Below are 20,326 nucleotides of genomic sequence, written 5' to 3' on the forward strand. Positions count from 1 at the left end.
CCGACTGAGCAGCCAGGTGCCCTAATATGTGCTTTCTTCTTGACATCTCTAATCGCTGGCTTTATAAGAGAGAGTAGGGAAGTGTTTGGGGACATGGACTGGGCTCTGGGAGGGTTTCCATGGAGGGAGAGAGCGCAAGGTGTGGAAGTTGGTAGCAGGAAGGAAGATGGGGTGCAGGCAGGAAGTGGAATGGACAGAGGACTTGGAGTTGGCACAGGAGTTTCCCAGTGCGCATTCCAGGAAAGGCTGGTTGTATAGACTGTTAACAGATATTTCTAGCAAAAGGGGTGCCGTGATCAGATACGTTTGGTAAACTCTGGGTTAAGCAAAGTGAATCAGACCTCTTGCTTTAGGGGCGCCTGGGTGGCACAGCGGTTAAAGCGTCTGCCTTCGGCTCAGGGCGTGATCCCGGCATTATGGGATCGAGCCCCACGTCAGGCTCCTCGGCTATGAGCCTGCTTCTTCCTCTCCCACTCCCCCTGCTTGTGTTCCCTCTCTCGCTGGCTGTCTCTCTCTCTGTCAAATAAATAAATAAAATCTTTAAAAAAAAAAAAAAAAAAAAAGACCTCTTGCTTTAACACCTGTCAGATTTGATAATTAATGTGCGTCATCATTTGTATCTTCAACTAAGATCTGTCTCTTCAGGTATAGATCCATGTGTCCAACTTCCTACCTGACATCTCCATTCGGATCTATTAGACATCCGAGACTTACCGGTTCCAAATGAAATTCCCAGTCTTTCCCCACAAAACTGGTTTCCCTATCTCAGTTGATGGCAACTCCACCTTTTTCTCTTAGTAAAAAATGCCATGGTAAGTGATATATCAATTGTTTTGTTTAATGTATAAAATACCCAAAGGAATTGAGATTAAAATTAAAGGTGTTCAGGTCAAAAACTTCGTGGAGTCCTCTCTGACCCTTTCTTCTGTACTCTCAACCAATCATCAGCAACCACGTTGGCTCTACTTTCAGATATATCTAGAATCTGAGCACTCCTCATCTCAAGCGATTCTATTAAAATCTTATCACTCGTTTTCAGTAGTAGCTTACCACTCACTGGGGATAGATACATCAGTCCTTCTGGTGACCTGCACGGCCTTTTATGATCTGACTTTTTTTTTTTTTTAAGATTTTATTTATTTATATGCCAGAGAGAGTGAGAGAAAGCATAAACAGGGGGAGTGGCAGGCAGAGGGAGAAGTAGGCTCCCTGCTGACCAAGGACCCTGGGATCATGACCTGAGCCGAAGGCAATTGCTTAACCCACTGAGCCATCCAGGCATTCCTATGATCTGACTTCTTATTGACTTTCTGATTTCCCATTCTCTTCCTCCTTAACTCACTTTTTAAAAAAAGATTTTATTTATTTATTTGAGAGAAAGAGAGAGAGCATGAGTGGAGGGGGAGGGGCAAAGGGAGAGCGAGAAGCAGGCTTCCCGTGGAGCAGGGAGCCCGACTCTGGACTCGATCCCAGAACCCTGGGATCATGACCTGAGCCAAAGGCAGACGTTTAAGGACTGAGCCGCCCAGGGGCCCCTTTTATTCACTCTTGACTCCTTTCTTTGCTCTTTTCGAGCCCCGGCCTTAAGCACGTGATGAGCTTTCGGCTTTTTTACTCACCGTTTACTGTGCCTGTGAGACTCTTCCCCCAGACATCTGTATGGCTCTCTCATGAAAGGTCATCCTCTCTAGAAGAGACTGACCCTGGCTGCCATATTTAAAATAGAGAGAGTTTCTGTAATACTCTGAGCTCCGTGAGTGTAGGGGATTTTTGTCTGTTCCGTTCCCTGAGGTTGCCTGAACACGCAGAGCAGTGCCCGACTCCCAATAGGCAGCTAATAAGTATTTGAGTGAATGAGTGAATGAAAATTCAAGGTGCCAATATACGATCCCTACAAAATCTTTTACCCTCTTGGAGATCTCTTCATCCTAGGTTTCCCAGGACACACTCCGGGAAATTGTGTTATGATAGCTTATGGAATTCCCAAGAGCAGAAAATTCCAAGAAAAAGGAGGTGGACACATCTGAAAAGTTGAAGAAATTCTGACGTGCATAAACTAATGAGTAGATTTTGATAGGAGACATAACTTGCAGTCTTGGAACAAGCTGTTTCATTGGGCGCAATGTCAAATTCAGGGGAATAAAGTTGGCCCTAGATGTTGAAGAAGAGGGCTGGGATAAATGAACCATTCAGCGCGTTTAGTTTTGAAGGAAGGGAAGGAAAATAGTAGAGCCATGCATTCAACACAAGGCACCTCCATTTGTGAGAGCAGGAGAGCTTGGTTTTGCTGCTTGTTATTTCTATAAGGTAACCTGGACTACCTGGAATTTTTTTTTAAATATATATGTATATATTTTTAAGCAGGCTCCATGCCCAGCATGAAGTGCACCACGGGGCTTGAACTCACGACCTTGAGACCTTGCGATCAAGAGTGGGATGCTTAACCAACTGAGCCGCTCAGGCGCCCCTAAAGCATCTTATTTTTCAAAGTAGTGTAATTTGGTGGGTTCAGTGCTGCGTGGACTAGATAAATTGAGATCCTTAGGAAGTCCTCTCAGTACTTCGGAGCCTTCTCTTGACCTTGCCCTCCTCCATCCTTTTTGCATGCTTGAAAAATTTTTTTTCTCTTTTCTCTTTTCCTTTTTCTTTTTCTTCTTTCTTTCCGCCCAGTAGGAACGAGAGTGTGATGTCAATATTAAAAGTTGGTGCTAATTGCTTGCTCTTTTAGCAGACGAGCAATCTGTTTCCGTGTGTGAGTTTCTAGGTCATTTCTGTACTCCCTGAGAAAAGCTCACGTAGGCTTTACACTTGTCACCAGCACTTAGATGAGTGCTCCAATGAAAGCTTGTACCCGAACCGTGGTAGCATTTACACAATTTTGCAAAAACTTGATTCTTTCTCTCTTAGAAGTTTTGATCTTTGAAAGCATTTCTATTTCAAACTTGTGGTTGAACTTTTAAAAGCCTGTTATTTAGTCTTGACCTTTTGGATCTTGGGGGGGTTTCGATAGTGCGAATTAATCTGTTCTAGGATTTGCTCTAATGGGGAAAACCAAGAGTGGTTGAGCATTTCAGTTTATTTATCAATCATGGCATTTGTGGGCCGAAGTGGTTGGTGATCATATGCCAGCAATTACGCTGCCGGGCCCTGTGTCTTATTTCCATTGTTGCCTTTGGAATGAATTACTTTTATGTTATTTGAGGAATAATTGGTTTGAAATCCTTTTCCGGACTAACAAATATTCTTTTGTTTTAATTACAGTGTCTGCATATATACCTGTAAGAGGAGCAAAAATGTCAGATGATATCAGGAAAAGGTTTGAATTTCCAAATTCTCTTATCCAATCACAGGTAATTTTTATTTATTTAATTATTTTTGCTTCATGGTAACAAATGAACTGCTTTGTGGATTGTTAGTAGAGCTTTACGTTTGTAGCATTAAATATTGTATTCTCTAAATAGGATTCTACATACATATTGCTTTATTAACTTTTATATAAGTTCATTTGAAAATCTCTCCTTGCGGGGCACCTGGCTGGCTCAGTCAGTGGAGCATGCTAATGTGGATCTTGGGGTTGTGAGTTTGAGCCCCACATTGGATGTAGAGATTATTATATTTTATTTTTTTAAGATTTTATTTATTTATTTGAGAGAGAGTGAGTGAGAGGGAGAGGGACAGAGAATCTGAAGCAGACTCTGCACTGAGCACAGAGCCCGACGTGGGGACTCGATCCCAGAACCGTGAGATCATGACCTGAGTGGAAACCAAGAGTCGGCCGCTTAACCAACTGAGCCACCCAAGCGCCCTCATATCTTGTAGAGATTACTTTTAAAAAATTAAATAAAAAAACAAAACAAAAATTTATATGTGACACAGGAAAGTGAATATTTGAAATTGACCAATCTCTCCTTCTTCTTCTTCTTCTTTTTTTTTTTTTTGATTTTTTTTTTATTTATTTGGGGGGGGAGAGAGAGAGAGAGAGCCCATAGAGGGAGAAGCAGACTCCGTGCTGAGCACAGAGCCTGACTAGGGGCTCGATCCCAGGACCCTGAGATTATGACCGAGCCAAAGGCAGACGCTTAACCGACTGAGCCACCCCGGTGCTCCCCAACCCCAGCTTCTATTTATATCGTACTTTTTGTCTTAGACATAATTAAACCTCTATGAACTAGGAGGCCCCTGGATCTGTACTTTTTTTTAAGTCTGTAATGAATTTTGGGGAATAGAAGTAAATGGTTATACATCTACGGAGTATGAGAGATTGGTATTTAAAATGGTATATTTTATTCCTGTATAACTATTAAGAATAAGAGATTTTGACCATAATAGCTAACATTCAGTAAGTGAAATATCCTGGATTAAAAAATTTGATGTATATACTGACACAGGCAGCGTTTGGTGATAATTTATTTTAGAGAGCTTTTCAGTTATTACGGTTCAAACAAAAGTGGTTTTCTGGTTAGCCTTCCACCAACTAGAACCGTTCTGGTTAGTCAAGGTACTGTAATAGCTTACTGTCTTTTCTTGTGAGAGTGAAGCCAGGGGCCCAGCAGAAGCCAGCCTGAAGACTGAACGACATACAGCGTCTTGGATGCTTTCAACAGTTTTCTCCGGAGATGCCTGCTGTGGGAATTGACTTAGCTGGGTAGTGGGGAACCCTTCCATGAGGAGTAGGACACTCCTTATGCAAGATTCCCTTCTACCTGACTGGGTTGGAGTCCTATCCTGTGCAGCACAGGTCCTTGCCATGAAGAGGAAGATGAAGGCTTGGAGGATACCGTCCGCAGTTCCTATTTTTCTGTGCCTGGAGTCCCTTCATTAGCATAGATAACCGAGAAATGCCTATGTGTGTTACTGTTAAATTAAGTGAGAAGTGTGCATGTATTGTTTCATGGAGAATGTGTCTTTCAACTATTCTGTTGTGGAAAACCTAAGTAGCAAGATAGGGTCATTTATTTTTGGACTTTGTACTTTAAAATCAATGTAGCCTGTGTTCTCTGATTTGTTAGAAGGATACATAGAAAGGCAAACTGGAGAAGTTGGATCTGGTGGGGGGATGTTTGTCAGTAAGCCGATCTTCTTTTAGTCTTTTTTTCTAAATATGAAAGGGAGCTTTTTTTTTTTTTTTTTTGTTCCCTGTTGTGATTCATACTGGTTTTATTTGGTCCTTGCAATTGTGCCCTGTTCTCTGTGAATACTTCTTATTGTTCTTTTGTAATCACTGCTCAGTGTTAGCACCATATTTCATTGATTCACAAACGTTTTTTTCACATTTTAGCAGCTTTGAAATTGGGTTGCATCTAGTAATTCGTGACAGCAGTTGTTTTACAGTTGGTATTGCCTGCACCATTGCGAACTTGGCCATTATTTTCTAAATGAGTCTGAAGGAACTCTTTCGCTAATATAAAAGCAAAATTCTAAATTCTAAGGTGCGTGATGTAACATAGATTGATGGGCAGCCTTTCTTCCTCAGCGGTACAGAAAAGAATGGTGCATCTTGCAGTTGATAGCCAGTTGCATTCAATGAAATATGGTCTGTTTTGTAAACAGGCACCAAAACTGTTCACTGGTCTTCAATTCTTGTTACTGTCCCTTTAACTAGGAGGTAAGAGACAGTTCTTTGGTCTAAACTTAATATTCATGTAAACGAGTGATTTATATTACAAAACTGAGGTCATCAAGCATCAAGGTCTTAAGTCATTTCCAATCCGTGAAACACAAAAAGAAACAAAGGAGGAGGGGATGCTCTGTTCTTGGGTGAGCTTTTCTGGAGACTGCAAGACTGACAGGGATTCACAGATGTATCATACGTTGGTCCAAGTGCGGGATCAACACTTCTGCAAGTGGAGAGTTTTTTTTTCCAGCCCGTACGCAGGATGGCTGTCATTGCGGGCCTACGGCTCTAAGACAGCAGAGCAGTGTTGGGGAGTGCTGAGGAACCAGGAGAGTGGAGTGGAGGTGGTATGAAGAGCAATATATATGTATTTATGTCATCAGCACTCCTCTATAAGAGTCTTAGATTGAATTTTGGGCTTTTTGACCAAAGCAGGATCTGGGAACATTTTAGAGATTTATGAGACTAAAAGCTTATGAAAGGGCTGACACCTATGAGAAAATAATAAAGAAATGAAATCACAGAGCCTACGCGAGAGAGAACGGTTGTGGTGGGGGGAGCCCTGTTGGTTCAGATCTGTACGGGCCGTGGTCGTAAAGATGGGGATGAGTTTTCTCCGTCTTCATTAAGGGCGTGATGAAGCATGATGGATTTCATTTAGATGCAAAAATGATTTTAAAAGCTGTGGCGTTTCTCATTTGTCTCACGGTTTAATGGATGAAGCAATCTCGCATTATCTTCTAATACTAAGTGACAGCAATTTGAACTGAAAACCTGGCAATTTTCTTAACATCTATGTACTGTAGTTTGCTTATTGGGATAAGAATGCTTACCTTGAGAGTTGTTATGAAGCTAAGAAATTATGTATGTAGAATGCCTAATTCACCGCCTGCCGCAGAGCGCACTCTCAAATGAATGGGGATTTCATTACCACCTGACTGGCGGGCACACTCATATTCCTATCACCTAGTATTTTTTTTTTTTTTCATATCAACTAGTAGTGACAGGAGTTACCTTCAAATGCACTAATTGGAGAGAACTTCTGATGCCATGTATTTATTGATTTTTTTTTTTAAGGCCGTGGGTCATCTAATTGCTGCAGTCCTGAAGGAAAATGGTTTTTCAGAAAAGATCCACCAATCCACAAACCAGGTCTGTATTCAACTTTGTGCCTGAGTTCTATTCAGTTACTGCTCCCAGCTGCACATAGGCACTCCTCATGTCTCAGGTCACCGTAGAAATGATTTCGAACTGGTTTTGTTCGTTTGTTTTTTGGTTTACCATGTTCTTCTTCCAAATTTTTTTTTTTTTTTAAGATTTTATTTATTTATTTGTCAGAGAGAGAGAGAGAGAGCGCACGCGTGAGCACAAGCAGGGGGAGTGGCAGAGGGAGAAATACGCAGAGGGAGAAGCAGGCTCCCTGCTGAGCGGGGAGCCCGATGTGGGACTCGATCCCAGGACCCTGGGATCATGACCTGAGCCGAAGGCAGATGCTTAACCGACTGAGCCACCCAGGCATCCCCCTTCTTCCAAATTCTTTACAATTTTGAAATCGGTTACAGTAGATTCCGGGAAGGAGATATAGAGGGGGTGGTGAAGGGGAGTATTCTTGTGACTCTTCGTGAAACATAGCATGAGTAGAATGAGGGTAGACATGCCTTAGAGAAGGTTGGTAGGATTTCCTCTGAGGGAATCTTTTCGTTTAATGGAGAAACTGAACAGAGCAACGTTGTTTGGATATAGGAGACTGCTCCTACTTTAGGGTGCCTCGAATAGGAGTTCTAAGTTGGAAAGGTCATGCCTTGGTACTTGGAGCTGAAGGAGAATTTCCATACCATGCATAGGGCAGGAGAATGCCAAGATTGAAGCAGTGCTCAGCTTCCTGAGATGGAGACCATTGGGTTTTGGTCAACCCGTGTTGTAGATTTTGACCTGCTGGTTGGAAATTCCACTTAAGTGGGTGCTCTCAGGTAAACTCTGTGGAGAATGTAGAGGATGGAAATAAAAGATTTTTTTTTTCACGAGAGAAATAATTGATTTCCTTTCTCTCACATGCTTTTCTTTACCCACTCGTACTGCTTTTGATTAGCTACTGCAAGTTACATCTGTTTCCAGCGTCTGCTGCCATGTTGAAATCAGTGCAGAGGCAAACTTCACTAATTGGCATTTATCTGGTATTTGTATGTTGTTGTATAAATTAGGTTTTCTGGAAACCCTGATCTTAATCCTGCCTATAATCCCATTATGTACTCTGAGGTGATCTAGTGGTTTTACTTAAACAGCCGGGATTTATTGAATGTCAAATCCCTGTGACTGTTTTCTCTTCTATTAATAAATGAATGCTTACTTCCACAAGGGCACAGTAATACCAGAGGCAAGGTTTTTTTATTCATTTATTTCGTTTTTCTGGTCTATAATGGAGTAATGACATTTGGAACTCTTTGATATTGGCCATACAGGTGAATAAAATTTCCTTCTGAATAAAAGCCTGGAATATAACTATTTCTTTCCTGCCGTGACCGTTAACTGCATTGTTCTGTTATAGTGGGATCTGAAGATTGAAAAGCCTCAGAGCCAGCTATAGTGGAAAAGTGGGCACAATATGATGTTGATTTTCATTCTTTCAGTTATTCTGTGGGAGCTGAGGATCTTATTTTTTTTCTCAAATTATGTATTTTTCTAATAACTTATGTCAGGAAGAGGGAAAAATAGCTTCATGATGTGTTCTTAAAACAAAACAAAACCCAAACCGCATGTAAATCTAAATGGACTTAACCCACAATACATTCAAGTATGGGTTTATCATTAGTCCGTAAACCTCTGGTGGGGTGGGTCATGGATTCTTGAGGAAGTAATGAAAGCTAGAAGCTCTGTCTTTCAAAATAAAGATCTTACATTTACTTATGTGCCCTTTCGGTGCTTTTCTCTCAAAGATGACAGATTCACGGTCTGAGGGGGCAAAAAGTCAGTTTCTTTCTTTCTTTTTTTAAAGATTTTATTTACTTGAGAGAGAGAAAGAGAGAGAGAGCGAGCACAAGCAGGGGGAGAGGCAGAGGTAGAGGGAGAAGCAGACTCCCCCCTGAGCAGGGAGTCCGACAGGCTGGATCCCAGGACGCCGCGATCATGACCTGAGCGAAGGCAGACGCTTAACCGACCGAGCCACCTGGGCGACCCAAGTCAGTTTCTTTCTTGACCACAACAGTTTTCTAGGCTTTTGTTGGAAGCCATGGAAATAGCAGCTTGCTGATCCCCCCATCACTGCCTTTTCCCCGGGCCCACATTAGACTTTAGTAAATTGGGGCAGGGGCATTGCAGGGGGTGGTGGGGTGCTTAGAGGTGGTAGAGATTGCTGGTAAGAGGGCAGAAACACGTTCTGAAAGTGTTAACTGCATTTAGGGCTTACACCATAGGCATGATGTGGAGTTCAGCCTGGACGAACAGCTAGGCTGCTATCGATGGTGCCTGGTTGAAGGGCTTGGTTGGAGCGCTGTGCGTGAGTCACGTCTTAGTTTCGATCCCGTCAGTTTCCTTGGGTTGCTCAAAGTCAAGTCATACCCCGGTCTGCAGCCAGACTTACTTTGTAGCGGGGACACCAGAGGGGCAAGAGTGGCTGTGTCGGAACGCATCCATTATCTCTCCTGGAAAACCGACTTGAGTTTATTCTACAAATGGTGGGACAACAGCATCATCTTTGTATCGGAAAGCTAGCCCACTGTGAACGAATGACGCTTCGATGAATGGCTGGCGGTGTGCACGCCTTTGCTGCTCATCAGAAGTGTCCTTTAATCACTGGTTTGATTGCAGACTCCGGCTTTGAACTTGCTGTGGGAGAAGTGTTGCAGTGATAATGTGGTGGTTCGAACAGCCTGCTGCGAGGGTCTCGTGGCCCTTGTCGCTCAGGATCACGCGGAGTTCAGCTACGTGCTCAATGGGCTCCTCAACCTGATTCCGTCCACCAGGTAGGTCTTCTTTCCTTCGCATTTGATCAGTAAAACACATTTTTAGAAGAAAAAAAAAGTCACTAATTTGGCATTAAAGGTCAACATTCACTCTACTTGCCAGTTGTTTTTCTTCCCCTTAAGATGTCATGTAGTGATTATGTGCTGATTTAAACTCTATATTCTTGGAATTTGTGGTCATTTGCTGTACTTAAGCCTTCAGGGCTTTTTGAGGCCCCGTTCTTTCTCTCTCTCTCTCTTTTTTTAAGATTTTATTTATTTATTAGAGAGAGAGAGCACAAGCAGGGGGAGCGGCGGAGGGAGAGGGAGAAGCAGGCTCCCCACTGAGTAGGGAGCCTGACGCAGGCCTCGATCCCAGGACCCTGGGATCATGACCCGAGCTAAAGCAGACGCTTAACCGACTGAGCCACCCAGGCACCATTCTGAGGTGGTCAAACAGGACCATATTTGCACCATGTCGTGGAAGTGAGCGTCTCTTCTAAAATGTTCCTTGAAAAGGAGATGCCGCTTTTTGCTTCAAAAAATGATCTTGATCTGTATGCCTTCAATTCAGCCTATTTTAAATCATTTAGGCATCTGCTCCCTTCTCCCAGTTTTTACCCAGCCACTGGCCTCCTCCTCCGTGGGATTGCTCGCTCTCCTTGTGTTTTTTATCGTAGTGTCCTCAGAAGTGAACACCTAATCTTTTTTTCCTGCTTTCCGTGGAGAAGGAGTACAGCTGTCACAGGCCGTCTGTGGAAGGCGGCCTCCTGGGCCTGTAGTCTGTTAGGTTGAATAACCTCTGGCCTTTTCATCTTTCTTCACAAATCTTATTTTGTTCTCTTAGATCATCTCTTTGTATCTTTCTGGAACCTTGATTTTTCTCTCTAGTGTGTTGTCTCTAGTTAGAAACTCAAGCCCTTTAGTGTGGCATACTTGCCCTGCCCCAGACTGCCTCCAGCCTTCCGTTCGGCCTGTGTTTTCTGCTGTGAACCCTCTTCTCCAGCCGCACACAGCCCTTCCCTATTCCGGAGCCTCTGCATGAGCTCCACTTCTGCATGGAAGGTTTCTTCCTGTTCTCCTCCTGACATCGTCTCCTTCATCCTTCAGGGTTCAGCTCAGATGTCACCTCTCCTGGCCAGATAACTTCTCTCTTCCCAGCTGGGCTACTTGCTCTTTCATAGTATTTTTTTTAAATCTGTATTTTCATATTGAGCACAGTTTTGGACAGTAATTCGATGTCCAGTATTTCCGAATAAGTAAGAATTTGATCATGGCTAAAAACTTAATCATTTTCTGTCTTTTTCTGTGTGTGCACGCCCACACGTGTGTGCCTGTTTGTGTGTGCACACGTGCGTACATCTTTACAAAAGTAGTTTTGAAGAGGCTTTTAAAAAGTTGAGTTGAATGTGTCTCTCTTTTAACTTATTGGTTGATCTTAAGCAGGCCATATAGATTTTGCCTTATGCCTTTTTTTCAGATGCAGGTAATGGTATTTGTTTCCCCTGAAAATAGATTTCACTGAAATGCCTTAAAATTCATAAACACAAACGTAAAATCTACTTGTATGTGTAGCTATACTATTTATATTCAGAAGTAAGTATCAGCAGTTAAGGAGCCAGGGTAATGTCTCTATGTGAGGAATAATTAGAGCAGGTTAGATTATACCTTTTTTTTTTTTTAAGACTTTATTTTTAAGTAATTTGTACACCCAACATGGGGCTTGAACTTATAGCCCTGAGATCAAGAGTTGTCTGCTCTACCAGCTGAGCCAGCCAGGTGCCCCAGATTATACCTTTAATTCCAGAAGGTTATGTTAGAAGGGGTGCCTGGGTGGCAGAGTGGTTAAGCGTCTGCCTTTGGCTCAGGGCGTGATCCCGGCGTTCTGGGATCGAGCCCCAAGTCAGGCTCTTCCACTCTGAGCCTGCTTCTTCCTCTCCCACTCCCCCTGCTTGTGTTCCCTCTCTCGCTGGCTGTCTCTATCTCTGTCGAATAAATAAATAAAATCTTAAAAAAGAAAAAAAAAATTATGCCATGTGGGGTGTCCTTCATCCCTCAGTATAAGTCTGTCATTACTATTGTAAACGGAAAAGCATAAGATGTGCTGATAGTGAAGCAGCATGTTATCTGTCTATGTTATAATTTGTCAGTAACTTAGATTTTTTTTAAAATTTAAAAGTGTATTTTTTGGGGGCACCTGGGTGGCTCGGTCTGACTGTTGATTTCAGCTGAGGTCACGATCTCAGGGTCGTGAGATCGAGACCTGCATTGGGCTCTGTGCCCAGCTTAAGATTCTCTCTCTCTCTCCCTCTGCCTGCCGTCTAAAAAATTAGACCAAAAAATTTTTTATTTTTTGAATAAGCAACACAGTCACATGGAAAAAACCCTAAAGGGTATATGAGGCAAGGTGTCTGTCTTATTCCTGTATTTCAGTTTTTCTCCTCAGAGGCAAAACTCTTACCAGATCTTATTTTCCTTTTAAAGATGTTGTATGTACATATAACTGACAATGTATGTGTTTACATTTTTCCTTAAGAAAAAAACCAAAATTAATAGCCTACCGTACACAGTATTTATTTTTCGTTCTTTGGTCAAAAAAATATATCTTGGAGATTGTTCTTTAACAAAAATGAAGTGCTTTCTAATTTTTTCGAGCTGCATAATATTCCATTGTGTGAATATGCCATAATTTACCAAATCCCTATTGTTTTCAATTTTTTTTCCTATTATAGGCAGTGCTTCATTGGGTAATATGAAACATATAGGTGACCGTTAGTTTTCAAGGGTCATCGGAAACATGGTCAAGACATAGAAGAAAGCCTTGTATTTTATAGTAAACCTATATAGGAATTTTAACGATTGGAAGATCCTGGGGGGAAATTTTTTTTTAAAGTTTCTTATCTGAGAATGTTCTTGACTAACTTAAAAGCCACAGGGAGATGGAGACAGGGTAGACCTTGAAGCTATCCAGTTTAATTTTTGAATCAATTTGGTGATGATATATGTTATATAAGTGCTACGTTTTATTTATTGTTGCCAGTAGAGATAATAATTATGTGTGAAGAATTTTTTCTTTTGCTTTATTTCAAGTAGCAGAGCTTTGTGGTTTGCAAAGATTACAAAGACTACACTTTGCATTGTTTCTGTCTTTAAAAAAAAACCAACCAAAATGAGAATAAATGTAAGAAATTAAATTAAATTTAATTAAAAACAGGAGACGCAAACAGCCTTCTCCTTCAAATGCTGTTCAGGGAATTTTGTGACACAGAAAACCATCTTTTTACCATGCAGATGGAAGCAAAAAGAAAACTGGTTCACTAGTACTTACATTGCACAAAATAGCCTTTAAAACAAAGACTGTAACAAGAAACAGAGAAGAACACTACATAATGATAAAGGAGACAGTCCAACAGCAGGATATAACAATTTTAAATATTTATGCACCCAACACGGGAGCACCTAATACATAAAAAACAACTATTGACAGACATAAAGGAAGGAAACAGTAATACAATAATAGAAGACTGTAACACCCCACTTATATCAATGGACAGATCATCCAGACAGAAAATCAACAAGGAGACAGTGGTTTTGAATGATATGTTGGACCAGATGGACCTAACAGGATATATCCAGAACATTCTATCCAAAAATAGTGGAATACACATTTCTTTTCAAGTGTACGTGGAACACTGTCCTGAATAGATCACAAGTTAGGCCACAAAACAAATCTCAATAAATTAAAAAAGATTGAGATCATATCTTGTACTTTTTCTGACCACAACAGTATAAAACTAGAAATAAAAATCAAACAAACATACAGTCCCCCCCTCCCCCACATTTATCTTTGGGATATAAAAGCAGGAATGACTTTGACATTTCCCTCTGCTTCTTGCTTGAGACATTGTGGATCTTCAGTTTCCAGCATTTAAATTTCTACTGGTCTCTGGATTTCCCTTCTTCAAAGAGAGATTTATAGAATCTAGAGGCACCCTGGGAACAGAGCCACACAATAATTGCTCAGCTTTGACGGAGAACAGGAATTCTAAAGTGTAATCTTTTCATTTTGCTGAACTGCTAGTGCATCCTTCAGGAACTGAGAGAGAGATTGAGAGAGGGAGGGAGCGAGCCATAGTGAGAGGCAGCCTTCTGTAGAACAGAGATTTAGAGAATGTAGGTTCTGGAGCTTTCTCAGCATTGCAGTAAATGTTGAAAGGGGCAAGGAAAGATGGAAGGCAAAGTCTGTGAGGTCGTCTCCCCTAGCCTTATAACCTGCTTCTTGGCTCTTTGTAAATCTAGTCTATAAAATTCTCTTGGAACATGTATGGAAGCCCCCCCCACACCCCCCCCTTGTATAGTCTAACTTTGCAAAAGACTTGACATTTGCAAAGGTCTGGTTGTCTAAGCTTCAGGGAGTGGCTGGGAAAGTGTCTGGCTCCGTTTGAGAGACTGTTCCCTTCAAAGGAATAGTTTGATGTCTAAGAGTGTTCTTGGTTCAAAGCTGAGGCAACATGAAACAATTGTAAACTAGTTTTTATAGCTTCTGTAAACAAAGAAATGGATTTAAGAGGTCTAAAATGTTCTTTTAATCAGTAAGGAAATTTGAAAAAAAAATTATTCCCTAGGGAGGGTGAAGGAAAGAAGGGGGACCACAAAGGAAATACAGTAAGGAAATCATTATCACCAGTTAAATGTGAATTTTGAAATTAAACAAACTGAAATTAAAGTGAATGATACATGGTAGCATGTACTTTTCTTGTCTCTTAAGGAACTGCTTGTTTTAAGTTTAGATTGTTTTAGATTTTGTTTATTTTTGTTTTACATTGGATTTATCCTGAGATAACGATTCCCAAGGCAAGTTTTTCCATTTTTCTGTTCTTAGATCCCGCCCCCCCCCTTACCGCACTAGCTTCTAGGCTTCTAGAAAGCTCATGCAGCCATTGTTGTAGTTGCTTAGTAACGGGATTGTGCATAAAAACTGTACTCTCCTTTGGAACCAGGTATTCAGTTTTCGATATTGAGATATCATGACAGCCTGTAATTTTAGTTCAACTGCTTCCCCAACCCCTTCCTTCTTTTAAAAAATGTGTTCGGGAGGATGGTTGTGTGCTAGATAAACTAGGCTGGCCCTTGATTTCTGTGCCTTTTGTGCTTTTAAATAGGGGAGAGACCTGCAATTTATGTATTTGGGGAAAATAAAGTGTGTTAAGGTGTGAGAGAGTAAAGTCTATTTCCTGAGATTCCTAAAGGAAAGCCTACTTTTTATTTTACTTTTTTTATTTTTTGAAGGTTTTATTTATTTGAGAGAGAGAGAGAGAGAGCACGCAGGGGAGGGGCAGAGAGAGGAAGAGAGAGAATCCTAAGCAGACTCCATGCTGAGCTCAGATCCTGATGCGGGCGGGGCTTGATCCCAGGACCCTGAGATCATGACCTGAGCCAAATCCAAGATTCGGACGCTTAACTGACTGAGCCACCCAGGCGCCCTGCAAAGCCAGCTTTTTAATGAAATCTTGTGTAGACTGTTAAAAATGCCCGTAGTGGGGGCGCCTGGGTGGCTCAGTCGTTAAGCGTCTGCCTTCGGCTCAGGGCGTGATCCCGGGGTCTTGGGATCGAGCCCCACATCAGGCTCCTCTGCTGAGAGCCTGCTTCTTCCTCTCCCGCTTCCCCTGCTTGTGTTCCCTCTCTCGCTGGCTGTCTCTGTCTCTGTCAAATAAATAAATAAAATCTTTTTTTTTTTTTTTTAAATGCCCGTAGTGGTCCTGACTGAAGCTGATGGATTGAGTGAGTCTTTGATCATAGATTGATGAAGATCCAAGTTGTTTAAAAATGATTCTAAGGACTACTGGGAGTTAATATTTAGGGTAATTTAATGAGAAAAATTCTCATGTCTCTGGCTCTTGTCTTTTATTGATGACTCTGTTCCTTGCGAAACTTGTTTCTTTCTCTTGCAGGCAATGGGTAGCAACTGAGGAGACAATGTATTCATATCTTGTACTATGGAAGCTTTTCTGTACTATTTAGGTTCTCCATTTTTATTTTATTTGGCAGGAGAAGAAGCATCAAGGAAGGATGCCTTCATGAGGTTTCCCCACGATTTAAGGGGTACAGTCATAGCATGCTTTCATCTGTAGTTGGGGTGTCAGTATTTTTCATGAATTTGGGATGGTTTCAGGTTTATATCTACATGGGTATCTTTGCTCATTTCACCCTTATCTGAGAGTGACAGAATCATTAGCCCATGCCTGTTTCCCCATCGTGTCTTCTAAATATTCCTGTAAGCTGTTTAGCTTGTTTCCAGATGTTTTTCTTTTCTTTTCTCCAATCCTTCTTCTTTCCCTAAAATCCCAGAACCTCTCTTAGCTTGCAGCTCGTAACCAGAAAAGTGATTCCAGGCACTTTTTTCGTCTAGGACATTCTGCCCTATTTCTTTTCAAGTTCCTTGATCTGGTTGAAGGCTTTGTTTGTCTCAAAATCTTCCATTGTAAGAGCCATGTGTTTGTGCTAAGATGTTTCTAGGTGATTTAGGAAAAGCAACGACTGAAACACATGTTACTGTTATAGTGGGAAATGGCTTCAGAAGAAATCAGGCTGTTTTCTGGGACTGAGAAGACAAATGAGTATGTGGAACTTCCCCAAGCAAAAAGTCAATAACATTATATTTCTTAGATTTTTTTCTTAAGCATAATTTTTTGTCATTTATTCAAGCCTGGGTTCCCCAGAACTGTTTTTGATTTCCTTCCTTTCTTCCTGGTCTTCTTTGTCTCTCTCTCTTTTCTCGTATAATTTTATAACGAATTTAGAAAATGATTTGTTGATCATTAATCTAGTGTTTAACGTTCTCTTATTTGCTGGCGACTTACTGTGCTTAAGGCTGACCAATTATTCTTTCTGGTGAAAAAGGAGACTTGGCCACATTTGTACCATTTGTTCCCATCATACCCAGCGATGCCCCCTTCGGAGATAATTTGTGTCATTCTCTTCAACCCAGACCCTTGTCATTCTCATCCCTGCTCCAAAAATTAGTATGGGTCCTTCCTTGTCCCTCATATTTGGAATATTTCAAAAGCAAAGAACCAAGCATTATTTGAAGTCTTTCCCGAGAGAGACTGAGCATACATGAGCAGTGTTTCACGCTGTCATCGAATCAGCCCCACACAAAGCAAACCTGATGCGTGCTCTGCGTGTGCCCGGTAGTAACCGTGCTATATTTACCTAGAGAAAAGCCGGTTTTGTGGGTGGCTTTAATTACTGTAGTTTGTACAGCTTGACCAAAAATGTTTTCTTTTCTTTCTTAACTTATTTATTTCTTTGGAAACCTCCGGGTCGTTACTGACCCACAGCCCCTCTCATGATAAGATCTGCGCCTTGGCTCTTAGGCCCAGTGAAAATCAAGGTTCCTTTTCCCATTGCCTCTTGCTGCTCCGCTTGTAGCGCAGGCCTGAAGTTTCTGTTGCCGTCACTGAGAGGGTTCTCGAACCCATTCAGCTATTTCCGGCACCTTCCTAAGGAAGAACCTGTCCCAGCTGGTCTTCACAGAAGGATTTTGTAGCAGGTTACTGAGTGTGTTAGGACTCTTCCGGCTACAAGTTGCAGAAACCCACTTGAACTAATTTGAGCATAAAAGGGTGCTTTTATTTTTTTGGTCAATGGGTGTCCCCCAGGACCCAGGAACAGGGATGCAGCCGGGCCTCAGAACTGAATTGGATACAGACTGTGTTTCTCCCCTCTTGCCGCAGACCGAGTCTCTCTGCCTCGAATCCCCAGGGCAGCACCTGCTCCTGGGTTCCTGGCTCTTAGGTATAAGAGACAGACAGCGGAGGTTGGCCACAGTTATGGATTTCCAAGGACCTGTGTGTGAGATGTTCTCTCTGGACCAGTCAGGTCTGCCAGGGGCCATGTGGTAGTTTCCTGGGGCTGTTGCAACAAAATGACCACAAATTTGGTGGCTTAAAATAACAGAAATTTATTATTTCACAATTCTGGAGGCTAGAAGTACCAAACCAAGGAGGCCACAGGATTGGTTCCTTCTGGAGGCTGGGAGCACATGTTCCATTTCTTTTCTTTTCTTTTCTTTTTCTTCTTTCTTTCTTTCTTTTCTTGATTTTATTTATTTATTCATGAGAGAGAGAGGCAGAGGAAGAAGCAGGCTCCCTGCAGATCAGGGAGCCTGTTGTGGGACTCCATCCCGGGACCCTGGGATCATGACCTGAGCCAAAGGCAGATGCTTAACCAACTGAGCCACCCAGGCGCCCCTCCATTTCTCTCTCTTAGCTCCTGGTGGCTGTTGCAACCCTTGGCATTCCCCGCCTTGTGGCTGCACAACTCTGTCTTTTCAGGCCCTCCTGGTCTGTGTGTCTGTTTCTGCTCCCCCTCCCCTTGCTCTTAGAAGTATACCAGTCATTGAATCTGAGGCCCACCCTGGATGATCTGATCTCAAGATCCTTAATTATATCTGCAGAGACCCTATTTCCGAAGAAAGTCACGTTCACGGGTACCAGGGGATAGGACTTAGATGTATCCTTCTGCGAGACACAATTTAACCCTCTAGAGTCTGTGTCTTCACTGTGTGAACATGTGTGCTAGGTTCCCTACACGGAAACCACATGAATGGGGAAGGAGTGGCAAGTCCTCACACAGGAGACTGGAACACTGTTTGCAAGGAGTCTTCTGCACTAGGATTGAACTTGGAGGAAAGCCATGACTTGGGAAATAGGTATTGTTCAGCCCCTCAGCTCAGCCGTAGCTTTGAACTATAATTGTGCGTACGTGACTAATGTTAGACCAGTGCTGCTCTGACAGGGCTAGAAGGAGGAGACATGGAGTGGATAGAGAGTCATTGTCAAAGGTAACATAACTGTGTTCCTGTGATGGTGAGATGCCACTGTGTTTTCCATTGTCATCATCCTCTGGAATATTCTTTTGAAACTACATATTTCCTCTCCAAACAGTAACAATGGTAGAAACAACCACTGGCTTTATTGTCAGGGGGACTAAGGGAAGGAAATCAGCTTGTAGTGTCACACAAAAAAATTACCAAGAAAATTTTGGATAAAGTTGGTGTTTAAAAGAGGAACTTTTCGGGGCGCCTGGGTGGCTCAGTCGTTAAGCGTCTGCCTTCGGCTCAGGGCATGATCCCAGAGTCCTGGGATCAAGCCCCACATCGGGCTCTTCCGCTGGAAGCCTGCTTCTTCCTCTCCCACTCCCCTGCTTGTGTTCCCTCTCTCACTGGCTGTCTCTCTCTGTGTCAAATAAATAAAAATAAAATCTTTATAACTGTTTCCTTGGCTGTGCAGAAGCTTTTTATCTTGATGAAGTCCCATAAGTTCATTTTATCTTTTGTCTCTCTTGCCTTTCGAGATGTGTCATGAAAAAGGTTGCTTTGGCCGATGTCGTTGAGGTTGCTGCCTATGTTCTCCTCTAGAATTTTGATGGATTCCTGTCTCACATCGAGGTCTTTCATCCATTTGGAGTTTATTTTTGTGTATGGTGTGAGAGAGTGGTCAAGTTTCATTCTTTTGCATGTAGCTGTCCAATTTTCCCAGCACCATTTATTGAAGAGACTGTCTTTTGTCCATTGGATGTTTTTTCCTGCTTTATCAAAGATTAGTTGCCCAAAGAGCCGAGGGTCCATTTCTGGGTTCTCTATTTTGTTCCATTGGTCTATGTGTCTGTTTTTGTGCCATTACCATGCTGTCTTTGTGATCACAGCTTTGTAGTACAGCTCGAAATCCGGCATTGTGATGCCCCCAACTTTGTTTTTCCTTTTCAACACTTCCTTGGAGATTCGGGACCTTTTCTGGTTCCATACAAATGTAAGGACTATTTGTTCCAGTTCTTTGAAAAATGTGCTCGGTATTTTGATCGGAATTGAAAGTGTAGATTGCTCTGGGTAGCATGGACATTTTATTTATTTATTTTTATTTTTTATTTTTTTAAAAGATTTTATTTATTTATTCGACAGAGATAGAGACAGCCAGCGAGAGAGGGAACACAAGCAGGGGGAGTGGGAGAGGAAGAAGCAGCTCATAGCAGAAGAGCCTGATGTGGGGCTCAATCCCAGAATGCCGGGATCACGCCCTGAGCCGAAGGCAGACGCTTAACCGCTGTGCCACCCAGGCGCCCCAGCATGGTCATTTTAACTATGTTAATTCTTCTGATCCACGAGCATGGACTATTTTTCCATCTTTTTATGTCTTCCTCAATGTCTTTCAAGAGTGATTTATAGTTTCTAGAATATAGGTCCTTTACGTCTCTGGTTAAATTAATTCCAAGGTAACATATGGTTTTTGGTGCTATTATAAATGGGATGGATTCCCTAATTTCTCTTTCTTCAGTCTCATTATTCGTGTATAGAAATGCAACTGATTTCTGAGCATTGATTTTGTATCCCGCCACATTACTGAATTGCTCTATAACTTCTAATAGTTTGGGAGTGGATTCTTTTGGGTTTTCAATATAGAGTATCATGTCATCTGTGTAGAGAGACATTTTGACTTCTTCTTTGCCGATTTGGATATCTTTTATCCCTTTTTGTTGTCTGATTGCTGTTGCAAGGACTTCTAGTACCATGTTGAATAACAGTGGCGAGAGTGGGCATCCTTGTCGTGTTCCTGATCTTAAGGGAAAGGCTTCCTGCTTTTCCCCATTGAGAATGATATTTGCTGTAGGCTTTTCATAGATGGCTTTTATGAGATTGAGAAATGTACCCTCTATTCCTACACTCTGAAGGGTTTTAATCAGGAAAGGATGCTGTATTTTGTCAAATGTTTTTTCT

The 20,326-nt window shown here is 42.0% G+C and overlaps 1 protein-coding gene across 1 annotated transcript in view; it reads left to right on the forward strand.

Annotated features, from left to right (window-relative positions):
- Positions 1–2,646: 2,646 nt before the first annotated feature.
- Positions 2,647–20,326, forward strand: part of FOCAD (focadhesin) — a 272,312-nt gene continuing 254,632 nt past the window's right edge. Inside the window, exons 1-3 of the mRNA XM_008689800.2 lie at positions 2,647–3,350; positions 6,692–6,766; positions 9,419–9,573. Of these exons, the coding sequence (XP_008688022.1) occupies positions 3,123–3,350; positions 6,692–6,766; positions 9,419–9,573 (458 nt within the window). The 5' untranslated portion in view covers positions 2,647–3,122. The remainder of the gene's footprint in view (positions 3,351–6,691; positions 6,767–9,418; positions 9,574–20,326) is intronic.

This window comes from Ursus maritimus, unplaced genomic scaffold (genome assembly GCF_017311325.1).
Source record: "Ursus maritimus isolate PB19 unplaced genomic scaffold, ASM1731132v1 scaffold_17, whole genome shotgun sequence".
NCBI lineage: Eukaryota > Metazoa > Chordata > Mammalia > Carnivora > Ursidae > Ursus > Ursus maritimus.